Genomic DNA, 19,618 nt, shown 5'->3' with positions numbered 1-19,618 from the left:
CCAGAGACACCGACATTTATAGCTCATCTCATCCTCCACTCCAGGCCTGCATTTCCTCCTGGATGTCTCACAGGCACATGTCCAAAATGGAAATCTGCCTCTTCCCTCCAAACTGTCTTTATGTGCTGTTCCCTACCCAGTAAATGACCTAAATTGTGACAGAAATCTCTAAGTCATACTTTCCATTTCCCTCCTTCTCATCCCCTGTCCCTATCCAATCCTCTAAAATCTCTCCTTCTCTTCCTCACCATAAAGCAGTCTATACTTTAGGTCAGACTTTCTTCATCTTTTATTACTGCTGCAAGTTTCCTACCTGGTTTCCTTGCTTCTGGTCTCCCCAGATCTAATCGACCCTTTCTAAGGCACTGTGAGAATTTGCTCAGGTAAATCTAACCGAACGTACTCTTGCTTACTAGTTAACATTTACTGAACACTGTTTATGTTCCAGGCACTATGCTGGGTAGTTTACATAGTTAATTTATTTTTTCACACAACCCCATAAGCAAAGCACCCATTATTACTTCCATTTTAAAGGTAAGAAAACAAGTTCAATTTGCTAACAGGACAGAGTCCAAGCACCTTAGCCAGGTATAAAAGGCCCCTTAAGATCCAGCCTTGCCTCCTCTCACCACCCCACTTATCCCTGGGCTCTAACCGCAGTGACTTCCACCCACAGGCCAGGTTCTGTCACCTGGCTGTGCCTCTGCGCACACGATTCCCTCCAACTAGAACTTTCTCTGCCTATGGAGTGCCTATTCATCTCTGAGGTCCAGCTCTACTGTCTCTTACAGGCATACCTCCAAGCAGAGTTACGGCGGCCTCCTCCTCTTGCTCCCTAGCACTTTGGCCATGTCTCATCGCAAACTTAGGCAATGACCCTTTATCTATTTAATGTTACTGCCATCACTTGTCTCCCACCTCATAATGGGAACTTCTCGAGGTAAGGTCTGATTCAAATCTCCGTCCTCAGCATGCAGCAGCACAGGGCCTGGCAATACTTGTTTTCTGAGAGAATGAATAGTTCTTTGGTAAGGCCCAAATTAAAGCAGTACCCTTAGGACCTGGGCACACGTAACTGCTCCTCCACTGACCATACATTTTGAGCACAATAAATTGACTGTAAAGGCAGCAACGCTAGAAGCCAGAATGAGTGAGGCCAGAAAAGAACTCCACTGAGGCAGTCTGCTTTTAGTGCTCTGCCTCCTGCCATTTCTCGCCTTAAGCCTCCCCTGAGTCCACAATGCTGACCCTCAGGTTTCTCTGTCTTGCATCAAGAATCACATTTGTGTGGTGTGTACACATGTTCCCATATAAGTTTCTCAAGAATCCTGTGAAACTGTTACAGTTCAGTTCAGTCTATATTCACTGATAGTTCAGTTCAGTCTGTATTCACTGATCCCCATGTGCAATGTCTGGGGACATAGAGAAGGCAAGGTCCTTGACTTACCTGGGAGCGTATAGTCTGGTGGGTAAGAGATTATTACCTCCATCTCATAGGTGAAGAAACAGGCTCAGAAAGATTAAACTACATGCCTGAAGACACACAAGTAATAAGAGCTGGGTCTAGAAGCGTTAAAGTCAGGCTCTGACTTTTAGTGGACAAAGATCTCTATTCAGCAAAGCAGTCTGCTTCATCCACCCGTTTGACCAGGTGAACTGATCTGATTGGCTGATTAGGCTACAGATGCAAGGGCTACTGATGGTCCTAAGTGGCTTCCTTTCCCATTACATGCCCATCAGCATTTCAGAGGGGGAATGTCAGATGTCCCACTCCTCACCAACACTGTCATACTGGGGGGGGAGGGCTTTGGCAAGTCTGTTACAACAGTGCCCACTTCCCCTCCCCTTGGCTCCATCACTTGCCTTTATTAAAAAAAAATTAATTATTAGGCAAGTCATTATTACTGAGTCTGTTTCCTTACATGCAAAATAGAAATGATACCATTAAAGATTTGGGGTGACTGAATGAAAAATATATGTCAAGTGCTTGGCGCATCGTAAATGCTCAGTCAGTGGTAGTAGTCTTTCCCTTCCTCTTCCTCTCCACTGAATTTCAACTGAGATGAATGGTCTCCTTTCTTAGATCCAGAGCCTTGCCTTCAGGTATAAAATACCCAATAGATTACAGATAAATCAGGGTTGGCTAGGCTAGTGAATGTGCTACCAACACCTAAACCCATCTCAAAGCATTATGCTCCAGAGGCCTGGCCGTAAGAGTGCAGGCGAGTCTTCTGCAGGTGCAAGCTCCTCAGTGCACTCCATGAGGTGGCCACTGCTCACACAGCTGGCCTAAGCATCGGCATCCAAAATGCCTACAGATGGCTTAAGGGGCTACCTGAAACACCAAAGGATACAGAAGGAGGCTTTGCCTTGTGGACACCTCTGACCCAGATGTCGTCTGCTTCTGCCTGCTATCAGGGCAGTTTATGGGTGGCTCCTTATGGTTTTCTCTTCTGTTCTGAGAGGCTAGGCGTAGAGGGAATTTCTCACAGCTATCGGCAGAGTCACTTAGCTCCTCGGAGGCAGCTTCATTCTCAGCCTCGGCCTCTGGCTTGGGCTCCTGGTCCCGGTCTGCCTTTGGTGACCTCCTCCCAACACTGGTGCTGCTGTATTGGGCTCCTGAGAGTGTCTCATGTGAGCTAAGTGGACGATCTGCTGAGGCAGGCTCTCCAACCCTGGTCTTACAGGCCTCACCCTCACAAGGAACAAGACTTTGTGCAGGAGAACCCTGCCTAGGCAGGTGGGGGTTGACAACCCTTTCTGGGCTGGACAGAAAGCTCCTTCTGACCCTGAGCTCCTCTCTAGGGAGAGGCTCTGAAGGATAAGAGGGTCCTTCCCTCTGCACCTCATCAGGCTGAGGGCTAATGATCTCACTTGTGTCTGACATGAAACTGGACCAAGGGCTAGTTTTGTCTGTCACAGTGGTGATCTCATTGAGCATCCTGGGCTCAATGATGTCTTCTTCATAGTCCTCATCACTGCAGGCCAGGCCTACCTCAGTGTCTTCACTGCTCTGCATTCTGGCGACGGGTACTGTGTGTCCTAGGGACTCCTGAAGCATTCCTCTTCCATTTGAAGTCTCTTCAAGAGTATGAGGAGGCGGAGAGTCTGTGCCCTCATCTGGAGTTCTTGGCAATGGCCGGTCTGGAGCTGCACTTCCTTCTTGCATGGCCACTGTGTCCTGAGCGTCTGGGAGGGGGGTGACTTCTCTGCTTCTACTCCTGGCTTGGTGAGAACTCAAAGATCTTTGGGAATTCCTGGTGATAGTCTGCAGATCTGAACAGTAACAGATATCACTCTTACTACAAGGTAGGGCCACAGACCACTCAACTTCCCTACACTAGCTTCTAGTTTCAGATGTAGTATTGCAATCAGACTTTGAACAAACCTTAAAGATAATAATAGTTAATCCACCCAAGAGTCAGTGAAACTATATTCAAGGCAGTACAATTTCTAGTGCTTTATTCTAATATCAGAGAACCAAAATCTAATCTAATTTATAGTTGTGGTTACATCTGTGCGTTTGCTTTCAGAGACTATCTGCTCATGCTCAGGAATTCTTGGGAGCTGGGAGTCCTGGTGGGCATGTTCATGCTTCCATTTACTTCAGTAATTACCTATATTAAAAACCAAAATGAGAATCCACTTATTTATCTATTTGATGACAGTTATTAGAACTATTTTACTTGGAAAATAAAGGCAAGGAAATATCTATGACCGAAATGATAAGCAGGGGAGATTAAAAGAGAAAATGGAAAGAGCATATAGGCTTTGGAGCCAGTCAGTCTTGGGTTCAGATCTCTACTGTCACTTGTCAGCTTTGTGGTCATGAGCAGACTATCCTCTGAGTTGATTTATCTTTAAAATGTGATTAACACTACCCTTTTCATAGGGTTATGGTGAAAAAAATGAGATAAATGGGCACACTGTGTGGCACATATATAGGCAATTATTAGCTTCTTTCAAAATTCATTCTCTCCTTGTGACCATTAGTTCTCCTTCTGTCATCACCTTGCTTAGAACTCCCCATTTTCTTCTAGGATAAAGATTAAACTCCCAAGCTTGCCTTCAAAGCCTTTCAGCTTCAAGCCTTGCTCCTTGCTCTCTTTTAATATACCCTTTAAAGAGACTCCCTTTATCTGCTCTCACCTCCACCCCAAACAAGCCTCTGTTTTGCTCTTGTGCTTTCTTTCTGAGGGGGGAGTTTCTTTGGCTGACTGTAGAATGTATGCTTGGTGAAAGCACAGACAATGCCTGTCTTGTCCACCACTGCATCCTGCTGGAACTAGTAACACAATAATGCCTGGCATAGCTGGTACTCAAGAAAAAGCAGACTGATTATTTCTAATCAAATGGAAGCCAAAAACAAGAGTCCACTTCTGGGGTCCTGACTACCAACAAGTTAGGTATCTGGAAGAAGAGGTGCCTTTTTTTCCCTTTAAAGAGAAAAAACTTATTTATCTCTGTAGAATCTACATATTTTGAGCAAAAATAATACCAATCGAGGGTTAAAGGTACTGATCTAGTTGATTTCTCAATATTCCCCAAGGTGTGCCTGATAGTTTTCTGGACCTTAACCTTAGACCGTGATTCAGTGGAATGGAGTGGGACTCAGGAATCTGTATTTCAAAATAAGTAATCCAGGTGATTCTTTTGTTCAGGCAAGTTTGGGAAGTAGTTGTTCTGGAGTGGTCTTTGTCTGGGCTGCACAGTGGAATTACCTGGGGAGTTATGAAAAATGATGCCTGGGTATCACTCTCAGAGATCCTGATGCACCTGACCCACAGTGCAGCCTGGGGTCTGTATTTTAAAAAGCTCTCTCAATAATTCTAATACAGTCAAACTGAGAACCACCATTTTAAGGGGTTTTTCAAAGGGTGGGCTATGGATCACCAACTTCTAGAATCATCTGGGGTGCTTGCTAAAAATGTGGTCTTCTGGTCTCTGCGAATTAAAAATTTAGGTATGTTTGTAGTTGAGTTTTTCTGAAAATAAAGTGGCACAAGTTCAGGAACCGCTACTGAAGAACTCATCTAATCCACCCTCTCTTTTTTGGGTTGCAAAATGTGAAGCTTAAGATGGGAAAGGGTCTACTCAGAGTCAAACAGTAAGTCTGTGCCAGAAACCCACCGAAGACCCAACCTGATTCCCCTGCCTGTCAGTTCAATGCTCTTTCCATTGCACGTGCTCCGGTGTCATGCTAGTGTGTCTCTCCTTCCAAAAGGAAGACGGTAAGTATGTAAATAAGTAAAATGGTGAAAGCTATTGGTCTCTATTTGTCACAGGGGTTTGTCTAAGGATAGATATTCAAATGTTCTTCGACTAAGCACCCAGTGACCGTAACTCTTCAACAAGAGAGGCCCTGAGCCATACCCGTGATTAAGGAGCTGACTTGCAACACGAGGTCATTGGATTTCTCCAGGATGCTTTGTTTCTCAGGGTCTAGGCTGCTGGCTCCTGGCTGAAGATGGTCCCTCTGGCTCTCCTGGCACTGCAAGATGGCGGTATGAGTCTGAGGACTGAGGGGAAGTAATGATTTGGTGAGCTTCTGGCTGAAGTACCGCTGGATCTGATCTAGCTCACTCAGATTCTTCCTGCCAAAAGAAAAAAGGGATTATAAGCATCTTTTATGTTCCCTTGACATTCTATCACTTGAGCTAGATCTTTAATATCTCTCACTTGGTCCATTAAAACTAGGACCCCCATCTCCAATCCACCAATTCATCCTTCACCTCTCTGAATATAATCCCACTCCTGGGGACAATGTTCTCCTCTGTCTGTCTGGCTAACAGGATTCCTCTTCTATCCAGCAAATATTCTGCTCCTTGTAGGGAACCATTCTTATCATCACTCCAGTCCTCATTTCCCCTTAATCTGGGCTAGCTCTGACCTTTGCTACCTCACAACCATTTCTGAGCCTTCAAGCAAGTGACCTCTTCTAGCAAGTCTTCCCTGCCTCTCTAAGTTGGTTTAAGGGTCCCTCCTCTGCTCCACAGTTCTTCCTGTACTCTTCAATCATATCACTTGTTTGTTTCACATCTATTTCTCCTGATGTGGTATGAACTCTGTGCCGATTCCTTTGTATCTTCTGCACCCAGCACAGTTGCTTGGCACAAAATAAATGAATGGGGAATGGATAGACATTAAACAAATGACTTAAAATTTTATCTTTTTTCCAAAACCCTTTAATAGGGCCACATTCATTCTTACTACTCCAATGAGAAATCACAACAACCACTACTCCCTTCACTTGCACAGGATTTTATGTTTTATGCTTTCAGATACATTTTCTTGTTTAATTCTCATCCAACTGCATGACATCAGTAATTGCTTTACAGATAAGGATGTGAGGATCGGAGAATGTAAGTGATTTGTCTAGGGTTAGTAGTAGTATGCAGCTACTCAGAACTTGGGATTCTAAGTCTTATACTTCTTTCATTATAAAAGATGGTCTCCATCCTAGCTGGATTCATTTCTACCTCAAACCTCTGCATGCCAGAACCAGAGTTCAAGCTGCTCCTTGCTCTGCCCTATTCCATTCATTTTTTAAGGTATAGTTCATAGTTCTCCTTTTTTTTTTTTAAGGTATCTTTTTGTTGTTTTTTAGGGGGGAGGTAATTAGGTTTATTTTTATTTTATTTTATTATTTTAATTAATAGACAATTTTTTTTAGAGCAGTTTCAGGTTCACAGAAGAATTGGGCAGAAAATACAGAGAGTTTGAACATTTTCCCACATATTTATCATTATTTTTTAAATGGAGGTACTGGGGATTGAACCCAGGCCCTCTTGCATGCTAAGCAGGTACCCTACCACTCGGCTACACCCTCCCCCTCAAATTCCTTCACTGTAGGCATCTAACCTTCTGTCTTAAATTTTCCCTTAGTTTTGTTATGTGTTAGTTTAATTTCCCTAACTAGGCCATGAGCATCTGATAATAGAAGACAGTATCTCAAACGTCTCTATTTCTCTAGCACCCTCAATGTGCCTGGTACAATGGGCACAACACACACTCAATACCTGTGAAGTAAACTGAAAGTCATTCTATCCTTCTGTTAGGAACAGTCAGAGTGTCTTTGAGTCAAATCTAAATGAAATGAGAGAACAAAGCTGATCCTTATTCTGTCACTAGACCTACAATTCTATCAAATCACAGTGGACTGACTTGGATGTCTATATCTGGCTGGCTGGGTGTATGCCACATGAATACCTGTAGCCAAGCCAATGTAAACCTGGTGAAGCTCCAGAAAATATGCAAGCCCAAATGGCATTGTCAGAGGTTCTGGGTGTAGAACCTACTAACACTAAGCTGCAATCTTCTCATCTGTGAAAAAGGTTTGGGAATATGTGCCCTGCAGGCCTCATAGGATTGCTGTGACTCAAAGGAACCCCGTTTTAGGGTTCTGTGAACCTAGGAAATAATGCAAAATTTACATTATCTTATTTCATCTCTATTTTGTAGAGAATTTGTCTATGGCAGTGGTTCTCAAAACCTGGCTCTAGGACTACTATCATCAGCATCACCTGAGAAGTTGTTAGAAATGCAGATTCTCAGCCCCTGCCTAGATCTATTGAATCAGGAACTGCATGGGTGAGTGGGTCTCAGCAATCGCTGTTTTAACAAGCCCTCCATGTGATTCTGATACACACTCAATTTTGAGAATCACTGCTCCAAGAGCAGTGATTTTTAGCCTGGTGGTTTTGGCCCCAAGGGAACATTTGGCAATGTAAAGAGACATTTTTGGTTGTCACAATTAGGGGAGAGGTGCCACCGGTATCTAGTGGATAGGGGCCAGGGATGCTGCTAAATATCCCACAGTGCACAGGACAGGCCCCATATTGGGGCAAAATACTCAGCCCAAATGTCCACAGTGCTGAAGGGGAAAGAAACTGCTCCAGGGCAGAGGAGAGTTTCTTCTTCTCTCTCCTCTGGGTTCAAAAGTATGTTATGTGAGTGATTCAATAAAATGCAGCCAAACTGTCAATGGTTTTACTTAGCCTCCAGGCTCCAGCATCTTACTAAAATGAGAATCTGAACATATTACTTCCTTGTAATATAAGTTTGGGCAGTTTCCCAGTCTGTAGCATACTGCTTCAATCCTTTCTAACCTATGTCCTACCAAAAAAGATTTCGTTAGTAGTTCATTCTGAGCTTGCTTGAAACCAAATAATTGGTTAGTTTTTTCCAAATACAAAATCCTTTAAATATTTTTTTTCCCTCAAACTTTACACTCTCTCTTCCTTCCTAACCTATCACTTTCCATTTGAGAATCAGTGTTCTAAAAAGTCCACTCCTAGCCTGACATTCAAAGCCCTTCAGGATCTGACCTTCACAGAACCTGCTCTCTACTTACATCTTATTGCTCAACTTTGTCGTACCTGCACTGCGGGTGTTCCCCCAAGCTGGATTTGTTGTTTCATGCACCTGGGCCTTAGTACATTTTTCTGCACAGAATGCCCTTCATATTTGTTGACCTGTTCCTTCAAAGACCAGTTCAAATGTGACTTCTTTGTATCTTTCCGTGACTAACCCAGAATGTTACTCCTTCCCCCATCTATCCTTGGCTAGGAAACCTGGAATGCTTATCAAACATTGTTATAATTATAATGGCAACATGATTGTCTCCTCCACTGGGAATGGTAGAGCCAAGATTGGAAATCAAGTCTATCTGACTCTGGAACCAAGTCCTTTCCACTGCACCATACTTCTTACTATAAACCTGGAGCTGATCCAGATGATCTATGACGGCCTTTTTAATTCTCTCGGATGCTGACTAAACTAAGAAAGGGACAGGGGAGCATTAACAGGACAGATGCTGATCTGAAAGAATCCAGTGGTTGTGAGGATTAAGACAGTGAACAGGATGAGGCTTTGTAAACTGTAGAGTAGATGTGAGGCTATGTAGGTGTAAAGGTGGTTAGTAAGTTTGGTGACTAATCTAAAGTTTCTATATTTATAGGTAGACTGGTAATAGAGCCCCCTGAAGGAACAGAAGGCCCCAAGCAGAGAGAGATTCATTTGTGGGGAATCTCATGAAGCTCCAGGTCCACTTGGACACTAACATACACCAAAGCCCTTGCTAAACCTCCCTGAGTGGTGAGAGCTGACAGAAAGCAGGACTGCAGGTTGCCTTTGCCCATTCACTGAGCCCCCTATGGTTCCCCGTGTCTCCTCTTAGCAGAGAGCCTCACCTGAGAGAAGTCAGAATGGAAGTATGGGAGGACAGGGGCGATGTGGCCAGTTTGTCATCACTTGACAAGACTGCCTCTCCCTGCTGCAGGGATTCATGAAATCGGCGGATGTTCTGTACATGCTCTTCATGGCGTGATGCCTGGCTTCTTGCGGTACCGCTTCTGTCAGGAATAAACGGGAGGAAACACATTCCCAACCAATGAGAAAACAATAAATGTGTGACAATACACGAGTCACCCTCCTGAAATGATACTGCAAATCCATCCCCACTACCACAGTTCTGGCTTCATCAACTCAATTGCCTGGATTACAGTTGTCTCCTAATTAATTTTGCCTTTAATCCTACATATTCCCCTTTAATAAAATTTCCACATTATTGTCTCAGCAATTTTTTTTAAAAACACAGATCTGAAATAACAATAGCAATAACATTTATGGAGCCCTTATTACGTGCCAAGCACTGTTCGAAGCATTCAACGTGTACTAACCTATTTGATTACCCCATTCCTTTCTAGTTTTGACTTCTCTTTTTTGATCTATAGAACAAATTTCAAATTCCTTAGCATGGCATTTGAGAACTTGATCCCAGGAATAATCATCTTCTTTTTAAATAACAGCTTCATTGAAATATAATTCACATACTATACAATTCATCCTTTTAAAGTGTACAATTGAATGAATTTTAGTATATTCAGAGTTATGCAACTATCATCACAATCAATTTTTTTGTATGTATTTTTATTAAACCACCATCAATTTTAGAACATTCTAGTGGATGTGAAGTGGTATATCTTTATGGTTTTCATTTACATTTCCCTGATGGCTGATGATGTCAAACAACTTTTCACCTGCTTATTGGCCATTTGTGTATCATCTTTAGAGATGTATCTATTCAGATCATTTGCCAATTTTTAATTGAGTATTTGCTTTAATATTTAGTTATAAGAATTCTTTATATATTCTGGATACAAGTTTCTTATCAGATCTATGATTTGCAAATATTTTCTTACATTCTATGGGTTGTCTTTTCACTTTCTTAGTATCATTTGTAGCATGAAAGTTTTAAATTTTGATGAACACAATTTATTTTTTCTTTTATTGCTTCTACTTTTGGTGTCATATCTGAGGAATCACTGCCTAATCCAAAGTTACAAAGATTTACTCCTATGCTTTATCCTAAGAGGTTTTATAGTTTTAGCTATTATGTATAGATATATGATCCATTTGGAGTTAGTTTTTGTGTAAGGACTGAGGGAGGGGTCCGATTTCAGTCTTTTGCATGTGGATATCCAGTTGTTCCAGCACCATTTGTTGAAAAACTATTCTTTCCTCATTAAACCTTGGTACCTTTGACATCTTGGCACATTGGTTTATTTCTAGACTGTCAATTCCATTCTATTGATCTACATATCCTTATACCAGTACCACACTGAATTGTTTATAGTAGCTTTGTAGTAAGTTTTAAAATTGGGAACTTTTTCCTTCTTTTTCAAGATTGTTTTGCCTGTTCTGTGTCCCTTAAATTTCTATATGAATTTTAGGACTAGCGTGCCCATTTCCATAAGGAATCTAGCAGGGACTGTGATATAAGGAGTATGCTGAATCTGTAGACCAATTTGGGGAATATTGCTGTCTTAACAGTATTGTCTTCTAATCCATGAACACAGGATGGCTTTCCATTTATTTAGAACTTCTTTAAGTTCTTTCAATATTGTTTTGTAGTTTTCAGAGAATAAGTTTTGTACTTTTCTGTTAAATTTATTAAGTATTTTATTCTTTTTGATGCTATTGTAAATGGAATTTTTTTTTCAATTTCATTTTGGTTTATTCATTGCTGATGTATAAAAAACACAACTGATTTCATATACTATGTTTCAAAAGTTTCTCAGTTTAAATATCTAATACAGTAAAAATTGATAGATATAACCTACAGAAACAAAACTTTGAGGTCACCAATAATTTCTAAGTGCATAAAGTGGTTTTAAAGTGGAAATGTTTGAGAACCACTGCTTTATTAAGGTATAACCGGTATATAATAAACTTTATATATTTAAAGGATACAGTATGATGCGTTTTGACCTATACATATCTCTAAAGAAACCACTACCACATCAAGATAATGAACACATCCATCACCCCTAAAACATTCCACCTGTCCTCTCTCCCACTCCATTCATCCTGCCTTGTCCCTAGGCAACCACTGATTTGCTTTCTGTCACTACAGATTAGTGTGCATTTTCTAGAATTTTATATAAATGGAATCATACAATGTGTTGTTTGTCTAACCTCTCTCTCAGCGTAATTATTGTGAGATTCCTTTGACTGTCAAACTGGCTATGATCAACGTAACACCTATAAAACAGATAACAGAAGTGATCTAAACTTGGGATCTAGGATTTGATTGACACATGGGCTCAGTTTATGCAGAGGGTAGAGGCTCCCTTCATGTGGTGAACAGGTAGAAAGCTACATAGCACTGAAATGGGTCTTTGAGTGGCTAAGCAGTATAAGAGTGTCTTGGAATAAAGGGTCTATTTAGTAACTGCTGCTGTAGGAGTGGCTGCTACAAGATCACTTGCCTTCTCCTTGAAGTGGAGAGAAAGACATGGGAAAGACTGGTGGAGGTGGGGGATGCCAAATGGCACTAAGGCCTGGAAGGGAGGGGTGGAAAGAAGCAATCTTAGATCCTGCCCTTTGACGGGATGGAGTATGCTCCAGCCCTGATATCCAAATGCATATTCATAGTTGGCTTGGTGAAAAGGATGGGCAGCTGCTTTTTACAAAATAACCTAGCACACAGGTTTGGAAGGGGAAAAAGACCATGGTATGTTTCTCACACAGCTGATGACAGGCTTTAGGGAAAAAGGTAAAAGGCCTCTGAGGAAGAGTCCCTTGCACTGAAGCTATCTTTCTGATACCACTAAAAGTTCTAGTTCCTATCTTATAAAAACTTTCTTTTCATAGGCTCTTGGAGTTCTCAGGGGTTATGAAAGAAGGTCAGCAGTCTATCCCCATCTCTTGTTTCTTCCTTTAATAAAGGAAAGAGAAACGACAAGCCAGTTTACACACACTCTGACTCCATTTCTTCCTATCATAAACAAATCACTCACCTCCCAGGAGAGGAGAAATCAAGCTCCTTTGATGACATATGAGCAAACTGTTCTGGAGTCTGTCTTGCAATGCAGCTGGGGAATGCAGCATACATATCGGAGGCAGGGAAGGAAAAGGTACTGTATACTGGGATCTGTAGAAGCAATGAGAAAAATGGTACACTTGTAGCCACAAATCCTTTTGAACACAGCAGAGTAAATAAATTTGTAAAATTTATCAAATGTGTATAAATATAATTTATTGAGTATTTTCTATGTATGGAACACTTACTAAGCAAGTTAACATGCATTTGTTCATTTAAACTTCACAATAATCTTATGAGGTAGGTACTTTTATTACTCTGTTTTACAGACTATATTATCAGATTGTTTTTGAAAAGTTGTTGTATTTATATTTATGCTCTTGTTTCCTCCAGCTAGTTCTGTGAACTCCTGGCTGGGTATCTTACATTTACTTTACATGTGAAGAATAATCTGGCTATGATATTTCTTGCCTCATGATTACCAGGTTGATGTGAAGAAAAGACCTTTGTAGGAGGGGAAGGCAGTATCTCAGTGGTAAAACTTAGCATGCATGAGGTTCTGGGTTCAATCCCCCGTGCCTCCATTAAAAAAAAAAAACCTTTCTATATAGGAACTATTTAACTCAGTCATTTTCTCATGTATTCAATCATTCACTCATTCATTTATTCAATATTTATTAACACCACCCTCTGCCAGACCCTGGGCCAGGCATGTGTGATAGAGAGATGAGTAAACAGTCTTTGCCTTGACAGATCGCCCCTACCTGGGACAGTCTGGAAAATTCTCCTTTCCTTTACAGTTAAACTCCCTGAAGAGTTGTCTATACTTACCATCATAAATTCTCCTCTTCCCATTCTCTTTTTTAAAACAGACCAATGATTTTAATGTAACAGAGTTTTTTAAAAAAAGGTCATCCAGTATGGTTTCAGATTCCACACTGCAACTAATTTTATTTAAAAACTGAGATTTAACTCATGTATTATAAAATCCACCCTTTGAAAGTGTTCAATTCAGTGGTTTTCAGTATATTCAGAATTGTGTATCCATCATCACTATGTAATTCCAGAACATGTTTATCACCCCAAAAAGTCATGAGGTCATTATGAGACACAAAGGTGTTCTGTAAGCTGGAAAGGCCCAAATACATATAAATTATTTTCTCACTGGTTTTGCTCAGTAGAATCCTTGTTGGTTAAAGATGTGAATCAGGATACATACCAGTGATCCTGGGGTCTCCACCCCACGTCTTGCTTGCCTTTCTTCTCTGAAGTGTATCAAACTCTCCAAAGGGGAGATAGCAACTTTTATCTGCCCCTGGCACTCTCCACTGAAGTCTGTGATGTTGTACCAGCCACAGACAAACTGGAAGCCAGAAAGAAGCGGGGAGAGGTCCACCGAGGCAAAGCCAATCACCCTCTCCTCATCTGCGGGGGAAAGAGAAGAGCTGGGCAGTGTGGCTTGGCATGACCTGCCACTGAGACTGGAGTAACTTTTATAATAGGTTCCCTGAGTCTGTGTGCAAAGCATTGAATTAAGGGGAGAGAGGCATCTACATACACTGAGAGAGAGACCTGGCTGAGTTCTATCTCCATTTACAACTGGGTCTTATAGGACTCTCTAGGGGTCCTGGAAGGTAGGGAATGTATTTTATTCATCCCTATACCCAACAGCCCTAGCATTGTACCTGACACATAGTAGGCATAATAATAAAAATAAAGCTCTATTTATTGAATACCAATTATGTGCCAAATACTATATATAATTATCTCTAATCCTTACAAAAACACTATAGGTCTGGTACTATTGTCCTAACTTTAAAGATAAGGGGAAAAAAAGGCTCAAAGAAGTAAAGCCCTTTATCTCAGGTCACACAGTTTGTAAACAGCAGAGCCAAGATCTGAATACAGATTTTCCAATTATTTTTTCCTGCTAAAGTAAGTGTTGAATTGAGGCAAAGCCTGGTCTGCTTGACAATCTCTAGAGTATTTTAGAGAGAAGGCAGCAATAGAAAACAAGAGCGGAGTGTGCAACCCAGCTAAATAAACCAGGAATTCCTTATGTTTCATCAGAGAAAACTGATTTACGATCAGCTCCTGCCCCATTGATGAGGTTGGGCAGGGCTGTGAATGCCTGGCAGCAGCATGGGACGAGTCATCAAAACCAGATCCACAGCATCACTCCCAAACAGGAGCACAAGAAGAGAGTCAGGTAAGTTGATTTCCTCTACCCTCTGACTATCCTCAGATCTTTATGAGGCTTTGGGGCTAGCCCTGAAACTTACCAATGGCAAGCAAACACTGTGATGCTGTAGATAACTCAAAACAACTGAAGGTTTAGAAACCAAGATCCAGAAGGAATCTTAAAGGGGCCAGATTTACAGGAGGGATTTAGTGAGACTGAATTTTCTAAGCATAAGATTTGTGAGATAGTCGAATGCCCTAACTACCTTATTTTTCTGAGTGATCCAATCTTCCCAGCATGGTGAAGTACAAACGGCAAAGGCTGTATAGCCAGTCAGAACTGGGTTTGAATCCCAGCTCCATCAATTAACAGGCACATGACCGTTGTCGAGCCACTAAACTTCCTTGGGCCACAGTTTCTACATCTATAAAATTGAACTAGTCATATTTTTACCTTGCAGGATTAGAGATATTTGTAAAGGTTTCAGCATATTGCCAGTCACTCGTAAAAACAACAAAAACTGAGATGGTGTTTACTAAGTTAGCAGGCACTCATTTAATTTCCCCCAAACCCTATGAGGTAGGTACTGTTATTATCGCTACGTTATAGATAAGGGAACTGAAGCACAGAGAAGTTAAGTTACTCATCCAAGGTCACCCTACCTTGTAAGGGACAGAATTGGTATTTGAATCCAAAGAGTGTGGTTTTACAGACTGTGTCCTTAATGCTGTTGTATTAAACCTTCTAATAAATGATAGCTGAGTAAAACTAGATTCAAGGACCATGATGTCAGCACCTCCATAGTGGGTCTTAAAACAGGGAAGGACAAGCTGTCAGACTCTGGTCTTGTGTACTGCCTGAACATGCTAGGGTCTTGGTTAATATGCCAGAGTCAACAGAAGGCATAACATCATAATAAGGGGGAAGAAATCACTTGTATATGGTAGCTTTACATTGTGATTATTGAGGTATGATTTGAAAGACTCAAATGTACTTGGATTTCTGCACTAAGCAGGTAGTCAAAATGATATGGTTTCTAAGGATTTAAACTCCATAGGAGAATGCTGAGGCATTCTGTGGAATTCCCTCTAACATATACATGTGTTCCCAGCACCATCAGAACATGATTTTACTTGATTAAAAAAAGAAAAGGATTGCCAAATTGTCAACATAATGTGAGCTTATTTTTACAACCAGGTTAAACACAGTTCATACCTCCTTTATGCCAAACTTTGAAGACCAGAGTTTGTTGCGGGTCCAAGAGAAGCTCTTTTGATAGCCTAGTAAGAAAAACAACCACCATAGATTAACTGTGTAGGAAGCTTCTGTAGCATGAAACTTAGATTTGAAGAATATCTTGTGGTTTGCAAAATACTTTCCTAACCCTTTCATTTCATGCATCTTCTGGAATATATTTCATCTTCCCAGTTAAAAGGAGGGGATGGAAGTTCAGAGAGGTGAAGTGACTTGCCAAGACTTGAAAATAGGCTCCCCTGATGTAATACTCCCCGTCCCCAACCCCAATAGTATCTGCCACATCCAAACTGTTTCTCTAGATAAGGGAGAGGGTGTGGAAAGGGAGCTTAACATGTAATGAACAGTTTTGTTTTATTGGAACAGGTAAGGATTCTTCTTATGCCACGTGGTGGTGAAAAGAGGAAAAAGAACCTTTATTGAGCACCTACCTTGGGCCAGCCATTGGGCCAAGAGTTTCTTATGCATGTCATAGGTTTTTGTGCATTATTACCCTTGTTTTACAGATGACGGAGCTGGGCCCAGAGATGTGAAGTGATTTGCTCAAGGTCACATGAGAGTCAGTAAGTGGCAGAGCTGGGATTTGAACCCTGGTTTGCCTGACTCTAACGGCACACTGTGCAGAGGTGAAGCACCAAAATAAAGTGTGGAAAGTACCCAACTTAACAGATACAGAAGTCGATGTGGAATTCACTGTTACATTTTATATGAAGTGAATTATATAGTTTAACATTAAAAAGATTTGGAAATTTCCAACCAGGTACCACTGCTCCAGGTGAGCAAGATGGAGAACCAGAAAAAAGCAAGAGACTTAATTTCCTTCCCCAGACTCCACTGGGGAACTGAAGAGAGCCGATTTCAAGACCAGTGAGAGGCATTGTGCTAACATGAAACAAATACTGTGTCAGAGAGCTGAATTCTAGCTGGGGGTCAAAATATCTACCTCTGAATTCCAGCTCTCTTATTATCATCTGAGTGACCAGAGCACTCAGTCTCTTTGAGCCCTGGTTTTCTTATCTGTTATATGGCATTTTAATATTTACCTACATGTTTTCTAGGAGGATCAAATGAAACAATTTTGTGATAAAGAAATTATAAACAGCAGCATCATTCATTTTTCTTCTAATCATGCCTCTGCTACCAACAGACTATGTAACCTCCCTGGGCCACAGTCTTCCCAGCTGTAGAGCAAGGGGATGCAATAAGGGGACTGTTAATGTTGCTTCAACAAGTTTCTAAAGATAGGTTCTGAATGAACAAATCATCCTCACTTAGAAGCTCATCCCTCTGGTTGCCTACCTTTTGAGATTTGATATTTTAAATAAAGTACTGGCCAATATGGCCAGAATTTCTATACTGCCAGTAGCTCACCATGGATAGTACTGAGCTGTCACTGCAGCTCCTGACTTAGGTTAACCTCTCAAATTTCAAAACACTGAACATGTGAGCAAGTGCTGAGACTCAATTAGGTACACAAACACTGTGAGAAAACAGCAGATCAGACACCATGTGATGTGGCTGGTGTGGGTGGACAAGAATTAAACTTTACAAAAGGTGATGCAGTGTAAAGATAATAATAACAATGACTAGTAATAGAACTCACACTTCTGATGATGATGAAAAGGGCAACAGAAGAAAAGGCCTGCAGCAGGGGGCCTCTGTGCCCTCTGGAGTCGTCCTAACACATGATTGCCAAGACTCCAGTTCCCCTTTCTTGAGCCCTCCAATGGAGATCTGTCATTTGTTGTGTACCTACCATGTACCATGGTGTAGTTTTCCTAAATGTTATCTAATTTGTACCTCACAATAACCATAAAAAATTATCTCCACTTTATAGATGAGGAATCTTAGGCTCAGCATTGTTACATAACTTGTTCACACAGCTAGTAAATGGTAGAGATGGGGTTGGAGGCCAAGTCTCTCTCGTTCCAAAGCCCAGGCTCTTTCCATTGCACCAGAAATCCTTTCCAAGGCTGTATAATCCACAGATTATTTCTGCCTTCTTCACCTAGACCACTTGTATACATTCTTATACACTTGGCTGAGGTGTCTGATTTAAGAACTCTTCCATGAAATTCCAAGTTGACCCAAATAATCTTTTTTTGAGCTCCTTTGTCTTCTTTATGGTACCTGTCACATTCTAATTTTTTTTAATCTGTATATTTATGAGGTAGGCCATAAACTCAATAGCAGAAACTGTCTTAATCATCTTTAATTTCCACTACCCAGAACAGAGCAGAGCATATAAGAGGTTTTCATTGAATAATTTTTGAGTTGTACTGAGCAGAATTAAAAAACGCCACAATGAAACCTTTAAACCACCACTAGCTGTGAATTCGTAAGTGCTAGGCTTAAATAATTATTTGATAAAGAAAGCATTTTCCAAGTTTGTTCAATATTGTTGAGTCTGTTACACTCCTCACTCCAAGTCTGTCTCATGGAACAAAAAGCAGATTCTGGAAGGCTGACAAAACATCATAAAATACAAACCTTGATTGCTGTTGAAAATTCCAGATGGGGGAATCAGTATTTTCAACCACTTGGGTGTAGACAGGAGATGGCTCAACAGCTGTTGCAAAGGATACACAACAACTGGGTACTGATACCTTCCGCTCTGTCAAGGGGCTCCCTGAAATAGAAAAGAGTGGAGTGACTGTATTTAGGGTACAAAAAAAATGTGCTGGAAGATTCTCATTATACAGGTACAAGAAGAGCCATTCCTTGCTTGCTTCCAACTTTGGATCTTTGCTCAAGCTATTCCCTGGATTTGAAATGTTTCTGCTACTAAAACTGCCCTTTTTAAGGCTCAGTTCATAAATATTACCCAGCAAGAAGTAACTTCTCCCATCTCCCTGCACTTTATGGGGTGATGGAAAATACTGGATTGAGAAGCAAAGGACAAACCTACAAAGAGGCCTGGACTTACAAGTCAGATGATCAAAGATCAGCTCTGCCATACACATTGTGTGTGACCTTGGGCAAGGCCTATGTAGGCTACCGCTTTCCCAAATAGGGTGTATTGTACTTAAACCTCCTCAGATGTTGTAAAGGTTAAAAATAAATAATCATAGTAGGTAACACTTACATATCACTTGCTGTGTACCAGGCATTATTCTAAGTACTATACATGTATTAACTCATTTAATCCTTACAACACACCTACGAGGAAGATATTATTATTGTTCCCATTATACAGATAAAAAAACTGGGGTACAGAGAGACCAAATATTTACTAAGAGGTTATACAATTTATTAAATGGTAAACTGAGAGTCAAATTCAACCATTCTGACTCTACTGTCCAAGCTCTCGGCCAGTACCTATGCTGCCTCCACTAGAGTTAATGAATGTAAAACACTGAGTACAGTGCTGGTGTTAATTTGTACAAGACTGGGTTTCCGAAGTGAGAGGTTCAGTCATTCATTCTCTCTTAAAGCAATGTAAAATGAAGACAAATGATAATACTAGATAGTCTAACTGAACTGTCCAACCAGGTAACCACTAGTCACATGTGGCTATTTTATTTTAAATTAGTGAAAATTAAATTAAGATTAAAAATTCCATTTCTTAGCTGCACTAGGTATATTTCAAGCACTCAACAGTCACATGCGTCTAGTGGCTACCACACTGGATTATAAAAAATATAGAACATTTCCAGAATATTACGAAGTTCTTTTGGACAGTGCTGAATAGTGCAGACTCTGTATAATGGAGATTGTGTATTCCCTAAAACCCCTCAGCTCTGCAATGCTGTGACCCTCAGGATTACACATGAAGGAAAGAGAAAACAATAGGAGAAAATAAGTATGTCTTAAACATTATTTATGTGATTCAGAGGAATAAATTCTCTATGTGGATT

At 40.9% G+C, this 19,618-nt stretch overlaps 1 protein-coding gene across 6 annotated transcripts in view; it reads right to left on the bottom strand.

Moving 5' to 3' along the window:
* The window catches only part of C2CD3 (C2 domain containing 3 centriole elongation regulator), a 106,834-nt gene that overhangs the window by 13,228 nt on the left and 73,988 nt on the right, over positions 1–19,618 (bottom strand). For 4 of the 6 annotated variants that reach the window (XM_072969235.1, XM_072969236.1, XM_006203341.4 and 1 more), the window contains 7 exons: positions 18,252–18,390; positions 15,723–15,787; positions 13,545–13,750; positions 12,303–12,436; positions 9,192–9,353; positions 5,374–5,594; positions 2,355–3,276 (listed from right to left, as the gene is read on the bottom strand). In XM_072969235.1, the coding sequence (XP_072825336.1) occupies positions 2,355–3,276; positions 5,374–5,594; positions 9,192–9,353; positions 12,303–12,436; positions 13,545–13,750; positions 15,723–15,787; positions 18,252–18,390 (1,849 nt within the window). Of the gene's footprint in view, positions 1–2,354; positions 3,277–3,445; positions 3,618–5,373; positions 5,595–9,191; positions 9,354–12,302; positions 12,437–13,544; positions 13,751–15,722; positions 15,788–18,251; positions 18,391–19,618 lie in introns of those variants that run through there. The other 2 variants (XM_072969237.1, XM_006203342.4) reach the window with 1 other exon arrangement.

The sequence above is a fragment of the Vicugna pacos genome, chromosome 10 (assembly GCF_048564905.1).
Source record: "Vicugna pacos chromosome 10, VicPac4, whole genome shotgun sequence".
Taxonomy (NCBI): domain Eukaryota; kingdom Metazoa; phylum Chordata; class Mammalia; order Artiodactyla; family Camelidae; genus Vicugna; species Vicugna pacos.
Note: the sequence above shows the minus strand (reverse complement) of the source record. Positions and strands in the feature narration are given on the sequence as shown.